This window comes from Sinohyriopsis cumingii, chromosome 6 (genome assembly GCF_028554795.1).
Source record: "Sinohyriopsis cumingii isolate HCF-2022 chromosome 6, ASM2855479v2, whole genome shotgun sequence".
NCBI lineage: Eukaryota > Metazoa > Mollusca > Bivalvia > Unionida > Unionidae > Sinohyriopsis > Sinohyriopsis cumingii.
The window spans coordinates 55942854-55953096 of NC_142966.1; the positions used below are offsets into that span (position 1 = coordinate 55942854).

Sequence of the window (10243 nt, forward strand, 5' to 3'; positions counted from 1 at the left end):
TTTTGTGTAGGAAGGAGGTCCATTGGGGTGACACCTTGAGTTACCGCACATAACTGTCTATACAATTTGTGAATTTTTGTGCAGAAAGAAGGTCCATGGGATTGACACCATGAGTTACCGTACTGGGTGACGCCAACACTAGTGACGGCACTGTCGTGCTACACACCTTTATCTTTATGGTATTCCCGAAGAAAATATAATGTAAAATGTGATGCGTATGGCCATGACGCAACTATAAGTGTTCAAATTATTTGAATTGGTACAATAAATGTGTTTAGTTCTGCAAACGTGTATATTCTATCCTTGCTGACATAAGCTAGTCTTTGTTTACATACTAAAGCCATATAGTATCGTTGTCAACCAGTATAGGCAGAAATTTATTTCTTGTGTATGTTACCATATTTCCCCAGTACGTACTTCTGTGAAAGTCACTGAAAGGAGTGAATCCATATTGAGATGTTTTCAGCCTGATCTCCGTCATCTTCAGCTTACCTCACCCTCCATTGTGACTTGCCCACGTTTGACGACGGTAGATATCCAGATACAAGGAAGTTGTGAACAAAGTAAAACAACTGATGCTGATTAGTGGGTTTATAAGCCATTACACCTTTGTGGATTCGCGAGTATAAGTGTCTTTTCCTCCTCGCAGCATGGAACCTATCATTTTGAATATGGGTTGAAAAAAGCGTGGTACATATGCTGTCATAATTACCTGGCTCCAGCCAGACATATTAAAGAGGACGGGGCGGGGCAGTGGCGGTGGGTGCGACTGGAATAAGGAGAAGAGGGATATTAAGGAGGGTAGACTCCAGAAACTTCGTGATGTACTGAAGAGTTTTCCAGGAGACTGATATAAATGAGATCGCAAGACCAGACAATTTTCCGTCAGGTTAAATTGCAATGTCATCTCTCGATAGTATTTTACCTCTTCGTTACATTGTGAAAATATTTATGGTTTTCATTTTCTTTTACATCTTTTCCATGAATAGAGGAATGTACAAGCTGTTGCAATAAATGTATGATAGAAAAGATAAAACATTCTTGAAACAAAGAAATAAAAAAAGAAACACAAGCCAGCTAACAAACAAAACACAGGAGTCTCTTTCTCTAAAGAAATTACAGTATAAGAACATTATCGCTTTTAAATGGGAAAGTAATTTCGAATTAAATTTTATTTATTCTCATGTCATATTTTGCAACGCTTGGAAACACATCTTCATGTTTTCCAAGACCTCTAAAAGTATAGAGATTGTTCATCTAACGCAAATACATTGACATAGCCCGACTGCAAATTTGTTATGTACCTTCTGCACGGGTGTGAATAATTTGCACATGTTACGAACTAAATACTGTGTTGCATTGATTCCACTTAGTTTCAATCGGTGGCGATATGAGCATCTTTAAAAGAAATAGACACAAAAAATACACAAAACGATTAGCTGTTTAAAACTATGGTGGGCTATGTGCAATATAGAGGGTACAAATGTAATATAGTAAGTTTTGTTTTGGGTTCGAACCATTTCTAACTGATGACAAGATATAATTGAACGTGTGAACTTATTATAAACAAATGATTTGTGAAACCGAAAATCTGCGATTCAGTGTTAAATGTTTTTGGAAGCAAAAATGTATAATTTACTTCCTGATTTTTATTTTTTCGTTTACATGTTGGTTTTCTTAAGAAGTAACAAGTTAATGTCACTCTCCACATGAACATAGATGATAAAATGTAGTTTTCTTCTCTAGAAAGATATACAGGAAAATAGATAGAGTAACATTTTATATTTTAGCTAATCAAGTTCATTGGATTTAGTTTATATTAAAAATTAAATCACGTGCCTAGTATTATTTACGTTGTCTTAAACTCTTGCATTTAAAAGTTAATTTCGTCATGTGAATTCTTTCTAATACATAAGTAAACGTAACGACAACATCGTTTTAGCTAAGCTTGCCATTTATATTTCAAATAAATACTGTTAACATTTAATTGCATACCTATGTATAATTTAATCTACTTATAATGGTTTCATTTAAATAGAAAGTAAAACGTAACCATCTCCTTTGTGTAGTAGAGGGACCAGTGTAGGTTGGTATTAATGCATATAACGTATAATGAACAACCAAATGGGACGACGTTGTTAGTTTGAAGCTATTATTATATGCTAAAAAAATTCTCCGTTAACTTTACATTGTCAGAATCGTTCAGTATTTTACGATATTGCACACCTTCATATTACACTTAGGCGCAGGACACGTGTGCCCAATAGTGTACTAGGAACTACTTTGTAAACAAATCATGTACTCTCGTGTAGCAGACGCTTTACGTTTTGGTCGATTAAATTTGTTTTTGAATGTACTAAAGCAGATGTTTCGTGGACTGCCACATACCAGCTGGTTTGCTACATTCCGCGTTAACTTTTTTGATACAATGTTTCGGATTTTGGCGATAGACGCCAGATTGCATAAAATTGCTTGGTACCTACAAATAACATGCAAGTTATAAAGGCATAAGCTGTCTCCTTTAGCTGGTAATAAGAATGGCAAAAAATATACTTACAGTTTTACATTCTGAATTTCCTCAAAATGTACTTTCTTAGTTCTGCAAATCCGAATTACATGAGCCATGTCATGAGTTCTCAAGCTTGATTACACATTTCGAAATTGTACTGTAATTTTGACTATATTCCAAGTGCAATTACATCCTCCTTACTGCACTCAAAATGAAATAAACATTAAATTCAATAGCGTGTTTTTGATAATTGCAATTGAAACACTACATATTTTCCCCACATTATGATTTCAAATAGCCAGTGACAGAGCACACACACTTGCATATGTAAACACGCTTCTCCCGCGCCGTTTCAATCCGATGTATTTCATGTAAAATTTGCACAGATGAGTCCAGTCCATAATCACGAAATTTCGTAGAATCGACACAAATGCCAAAATCTATTCATTCCAGATCAAATGGAAAACTTGTTGCAGTGCGCATTTATAGACAATATGACTCCAAATTTCAATTTTAAGTAGACAAAAAAGCCATTTTCTTTCGAAACTTATGTCTAGCGCGCGACAAGTTCAAATTTATCTGGGCGGAGTTATGTGCACATTAATAATGTTGTTGTTGTGTAAGGATGAATCTGCGCTTGTTTATGTAGTTTGAAATACGGCATACATTCATTTACGTTGTTTATTGTAGTGTATTTTATTTATATAATTAAGCCTTAGGTAGAATAAGAAAATGAGCATATAATAAAAAGGTTACTGCATTTGTATGGGAAAATATGAACTCGTTTTGTCGGATGGATATACTGCACTCACAAGGTCGTGCAGTATTCCATCCAAAAAACTCGTTAATATTTCCCATACAAATGCAATAACCTATAATTATAGCACAAACAGTGCATATTGGGCAGCTAAAAATTGAACAAAATGGTACCTTCAGATATGGGTCTACGATGTTGATTTGGAATTATATGTAGAACTGACAGCGCACAAAGCACTGTCACAGATTGGTCTAACTTGTTTGTATTCGTACAAGTACAGTCATCGAACAAAGAAGTTACTCTCTGTCTAATATGGAAATTACGGTTTCTATTAAAACAACAATTTAGCTTGCTTACCCGTGTACCAAATGCCAAACTGCATGGCTTACGCAATCATATGCATGTATCCCAGTGTCTATATTCCAGGATACGCCCCTGGAATATGATCTACTATGTTAGAAAAAAAAATCTTTAGTGTGCAAATGAAGTGGACTGGCTAAATCATATTAATTGTTGATTGTTTTCAGCCAATCTCCTCTATCCTTGTAGACATGATGTAGTCGTGTATTGTAGGTACGGGACATAAGATTCGTAAGAGACCGCACATTTAATTCTATAAAAATATTGTGAAGTCACTCATAAAACCCTATAAAATATTTTGTGCTTTCCTTTCTTGAGAGAAAGAAAAATAGTCTTCTATTCAAATTTTGTTTAAAAAAATCTGGTTCGAAAGGACATCTCAGGCGTCATCCCCAAATGGTCGGTCCCTCATCAACATGTAAAGACTTGACTTGTATGTTGTGTCTGTTACAATATTTATCCAGTTATTCTATGGAAATCACTAAAGTTTGTAATGTATGACGAGCAGATGCCCCAACCCCGCACACCCTTGTAGAAAATATACAAAACAAGGACTTTTGAGACATCTTTATTTAAAAGCGGGGGGAAAAAAGATTTGTTGATAGAAGCGTACACTATTTTCGCATAAAGTCACCTTAAAGTAGGTATTGACGGTCTTCATACTAGACAACCAGTAAAACCATTTCTATATGGATTAATAAAACAATGTATTGAACAAAGTAAAAGGTACTGCACGATAATTATTGTGCTGTTAAATTTTGTATTTCAAGTCATTATATCGTTGTGTATTCACCTGAGCCAACTGTGTACAGTATCAGTGTCGATATGAACTCCTCTGTGTTTGTCAATGGACTATTTACGTTTGACAGGATCCGAGGTGTAATATCTTTAAGGAAAATTAGATGCTTGTGCAGAAATTGCAGTTTGCAAATGATTTAGTTAAATTATTTCTCGGGGTTAACTTATTCAATCAAGAAGACGATATATTGTTGGAGACACTTCTTGGAAGCAGGGTTGACTGCATGTCGTCTATTGACGATGACGTATCAGATACGCTCGTGTTGGTGACCACAAACAGCATAGCTTCATTCTACAATAAAATGTGTGCCCTGCTATCAACTAACATGCCCTAACATGATATTAAAAGTAAGTAGTAAATTAACATTAAATATAAACAATTAAAGGCCAAAGTCTTCTTGTCAAATCCGCAAATTTTGTTGTATGACAGCTGTTTGTGTGTGTGTTTATGTATTTGTTTATGTTTATTTCCAAGAGATTTCTATATGGTTTTCTGTATTTATATATCTCATTTTGTAAACACATTAGTTGACGATGTATATATCATGCTTGCGTTCTCGTCTATGATGTGTCTCATAATCCTATGATATGTATAATATGTATCTTAGCAACCTGATATACTCTTTGTTGTAGAGGTAACTAAGTCATTTAGACAGTCAGTCATAGATAAATGCATGCACGCACGCATACGCGCAAACAAGTATATATATGCATAAATACATGCGTCATATAAAGAAAAAAAAACTACATATAGAATTACACTGTTAAAAGTTTTTCATTTCATTTTCGTTACTATCTCGAACTTAATGTTAAGCACATAACACTATAGACGTATTAACTTTTCGAAATATTATCATCATCAAGCAACTGTTAAAAGATTAGTGCCTTGCTCCGCCAAATGACTGCAGATTTGCATAATTGCAGGCAGTGAGATATTTCGTTTTGTCAATACGGTAGCTGACACAGTATTGCTATTGTATTTTTGTCAATTTTCTGTTTTATTTTATGATCTTGTATTATCATGAATTTGTTTATTCTGATGTAATCTCTTTTTAAAGAGGAAATAAAGTCAGTCAGTCATACATATACGACGCTAATTATATTCTTAGAATGAATGGTGATGTTAAATGTCACAGCGAAAGTAAGCTTTGCTAGAATGGAACAAATACAGGAAACAGTTGATTACAAGACCCTTGTATAAAATATATTGCTTTTTGCGTCTGCCAGAAATTTTGTTTTTTTAAAAAATATTTTGGAAATTCTGTCTATAACAAAATCTATTGAAACAGTATGAACCATGCATATATATATATATATATATATATATATATATATATATATATATATATATATATATATATATATATATATATATATATATATATATATATATATATATATATATATATATATATGTGTGTGTGTGTGTGTGTGTGTGTGTGTGTGGTAGTGTTATGAACGTTGGACTACCAGTTCATAAACATGTATATCGATATTGCTCTGTGCTAAAATAGAAAATATATCATATATATTGGTCTATGTTTATATAAATGAGTTAAATAATGTTAGCTCTTCCTGATGCCATCTTCAGTCAGTAATTCGGAAGCAAAGTGCGCAAGCCGACAGCAAAACAGTATGAATTTGTCAAGCGTAAACGGGGACGAAGTTTACCGAGTGATACACACGAGGTTTTGAGTCTAGTGGGACGTGTGTATTGTTGTGTACAGCATGATATAAAAAAATACCAACAAAACGGGGACTTGCTCAGATACGCTTATTCTAAGGTTTGTATCATTAAATAAGGCCTTGGCATTCCATTTAAGCCGACATTATAAAACGGGCGTAGTTAGTTATGGCACTAACTGTTATGAGTTCACTGAAAATTATCCATAAATTTTAAAAGGCAATTTTGATTGATTGTTCTAATTTGAAAGTGTCTACCCTGGGACACATATATGTTTGGCTAGAACATTCGAATATTTTGTGCCTGAGTCTGGTGGGATTCTTAAAATTGCTGTTAAATAATTTATTTTATATTTTATATGAAATTCACTACTTTTAAGGAAGGTGACATAGAAACGAGTAGAAGACTAGTTGATAGGTTGGTTATAGTAAATGAGTTGGAATGCAGTAATTCTGCTTTATATATGTACTACAAATAGGTTCATCACTTTATAGGTTGTCAATATGATCAGAATGCACTACGAAGGGAGACAACTCTACAGGCTGTTAATACGCCAAAAATATCAAGCTTCTCTGATGTTGTTTCTCCTGTCTTGTTATTCTTGACCTGTACGATCACCTCAGGTCCACTAATAAATATAGCAACTTCCACAATAAGTTTTTGAGAATGCTCTGGTGTTTTGACATCTAGTTTAAGGTGCCAAATTTTTGTACAAGAAAGGTCAGTTACAAAGACTGGATTTGCTTCAGTGGAAGCAAAGATTTCAATGTCTATCACATCTTTGTTTTCTTCAGAACGGGCATCGATATACAATAGTTGAGGCTTATCGAAGTTAACGGACTGTCCAATCTGGACAATTTTTTTGAAAATACCTTTACAGTATGTTTCATCTCGTTCATTGGTAAACATTTTTGAACGTGGATGAATGTTTTTCATGAAAGGTGCTATCGTGGATGTTCCGTATGTGTAGCGACTTACACGGGTTGATACAACATAAGGATCACGACCGAAAATGACGGCTCCTTTCAGGACAGCAAGACCCGGGTCAGCGGTAATAATTATCCTACAGTCTGGTAACCGTGTTCTTATTTGCTCTTGAAGAAATGCTGATTCTGAGAAGCCATCAACCATCAGAATAGTTTTGATATCATGTCTTTCACATTTTTGGAGTAGATCCTCTAGATGTTTTGCTATCTCATAACAGCATGGATTGAAGATATCCTGTACCAATCGTTGATCAATAATCATTTTATCTCCTTTCAGAGTGACGAAATCTTTATATTTTGCTATGCTTTCTATGGCGTTTGTTATATTTTGCCCAGTGTGAAGCACATAGACCTCAATAAACTCGTAGGGAATTTTGAACACAGCTTTGCCATTTTGCTTGGCGGCATCGCTTCAGATTGCGGGAACCGCCAATACCCAGCGGATGTCTGAATCTTTTCTTTGGCTAACGCGACCTTTACAGCTTTGAAACAGATGCCTTGTTAGAAATTGTAATACGCTTGAGAAGACATCGATAGCAGGCATCATCTTTCCAGTTGCATCTCGGATCAATATGTCTCGCGACAGGTGCTGAAAAATAGGAGGGCTATCTATCTATTTATATAACATACACCAATCAATCAATCAATCAACAAACCAATCAATCAATCAAGCAACCAACTAATCAATCAATCAATCAACTCTATCTATTGCAAAATTTGTCGTCAGTTAGATAGTTATCTCCCTGCCCGTTTAAGTACATTTACTCTGCTTCTGTTCACGTTTAATACCAAGAACGAGTATCATGATAAGAAAAGATTTTCAAATTATCTATAAAAGTAACAGAGACAGTTAAATTAACGTCGACTACTAAACTTACTTTCATACAAATCCATTTTAAATCTCTGGAAGAAGAACCAGTCTTGGTGTTTCTTCTCCATAGCAAGCTCCGCATATTTATCTTCTGCCTCATAGCCATAAGAGTGAAACGTTTGGCTTAGCTCAAATAGAACAATGATGGCGTCTTCAGTGAGATCAAACCACGTGAACCAGCATTCCATAAATCAGTAACGGATCCTTCGTGAACTCATCGCGGAAAGAATAGGCATATCCAGGGTAAGTAGTGCCTATATCAATGGCTGCAACAAGCATGTATTACTTTTCAGAAGACATTTGTCTGATCAATCTTAAAAGGAGGCATCTTTCAAGTTTCAGATCATGCATACAAAAATAATCTATCGATATATATTTAGGTAAATAATTCCTTGTTCAAACACGTTGAGTAGATTGTCATCTCTGCACTAGTAGAACAAACCAATTAAAGGGTATTTGTTTAAATTACAGGGATGTTAGAGCAATAAAGAAACTGCGTTCGTCTTGGTTGTTGTCATTTCATAGTTATATCTTAGTTATTCAAGTATTAGAGCACATACTGTTATGTATTGAAAGTCATATTGTCCATACTGTTATGTATTGAAAGTCATATTGTCGGGACAAGTGTTCTTTACATGAATTCAATATAATTTTTTGGTGACGATAATTTATAAGGAGTCTGATATGTTACCTTGGAAACGTGCATTACGCTTACCAAATGTCTACTATTTCAGCAATGTATGGAGCAGAGTTTTAAAATGAACATGTATCGGATATGTCCAACCAAAGGTCTTTTCGGGGCCTATCTGAATACACAAAACAGTATGTATCTTCAGTGCACCATAATTTCATATCTGATTGTATATTTAAAATGAGTTATATAACCCTTGTGGGTCTCAGGTCTATTGTATTAGTTTTAAAATAAGTTACTTTGAGGAATACAAAAATTGTGTTTCAAAAGAAAATCAGAACCTAAGGGAAAATTAAATTTTCGGTCTCAAATCTCTTCTAAAAAGACGCAGCTGAGATCGGTTGATTTGTTCGTGAACTATCATAAAAGGTATGCCTATGTTGAAGGAGATGTGTCTCGTTTTACTGGCTATATATACTGGAGGAAAATATACATGGAGGAAGAAAATATGCCTGGAGAAAATATAGCACACAATACCTGTTGCACTATTTGTTTCAAAACTATTTACAAATGTTAAGGCTGTTTAAGCTGGCCTAATTAGTTTACGATTAAGATTGAATAAAAGGGTGTATTTTGGAAATGTATTGAATTCACTTATTATTGTTACATCATAAATTCAAAAACTATATTTAAAGGGTAAAATAAGCTAGTTTCTACTAAAATCCTCTGATTTTGCCAAGTAAATACATTTGTAAAGGAACAGTATGTCTTGCAATGTGACATGTCTGAAGAAAGTCATAATTGGAAACATGTGAGAATTTAATCGGATAAAGCTCAGTTAGACTTAATGGTTAGACAGCAAAATATCCACTCAGGAGGAGCAAGCTAAGCATATAAATTTTGGCCACAAAACAAGACCTCAAAGTGTATAGACTAGTGGCAAAATGGTTAATATTATTGTTTTTAGTTAGATTTTAGTTCGACCAAATACGACTAGAGTAACATTTGGTGCTAATGATCTGCCTGAGACAAAAATATAGAATTTTGAGTTAGAAAATTCACCAGCTGTATCAGCTTCAATAGATGTGATAATTATCTAACGTTGGAATCGTAACATTTAGCATTGTATTTGTTGATGTACACATGATAATTATCTAACGTTGGAATCGTAACATTTAGCACTGTATTTGTTGATGTACACATGATAATTATCTAACGTTGGAATCGTAACATTTAGCACTGTATTTGTTGACGTACACATGATAATTATTACATGTAGATATTTCCAACTTGTGAGCTAGCTTCAAACAATCAACATCGATACTTTCTTCGTTTTTGTCATTTGCAATTATTACATCTGTCACTTCATTGATTGGCATTTCAAGGTTATAAAACCCATCAGACATTTATTATTGTTTCATTAATGTCGTTTAGTTGAAAATATTGTTTATAATTTATCGGAAATATTGTGTAGTATTCAACAACAAAAGCTTTTATTTGCAATTAAATTGGAATATATATATTGCTTTATCAGGGAGACTGCCTATTGTAACATAACTTTCATTTTGTACAGGTGTACTTTAAATTGGCAATATTAAAAGTCTCTTTTTCCGGTTTAGTTTGTATCCTCTGTTGTTTTTTGGGCCA

At 34.1% G+C, this 10243-nt stretch overlaps 1 protein-coding gene across 1 annotated transcript; it reads right to left on the reverse strand.

Annotated features, from left to right (window-relative positions):
- Positions 1-6615: 6615 nt before the first annotated feature.
- LOC149796976 (heat shock 70 kDa protein 12A-like) lies at positions 6616-7356 on the reverse strand. Its single transcript, XM_089960675.1, has one exon. The coding sequence runs from the start codon at positions 7354-7356 to the stop codon at positions 6616-6618; it is 741 nt and encodes a 246-aa protein (XP_089816801.1).
- Positions 7357-10243: the final 2887 nt, after the last annotated feature.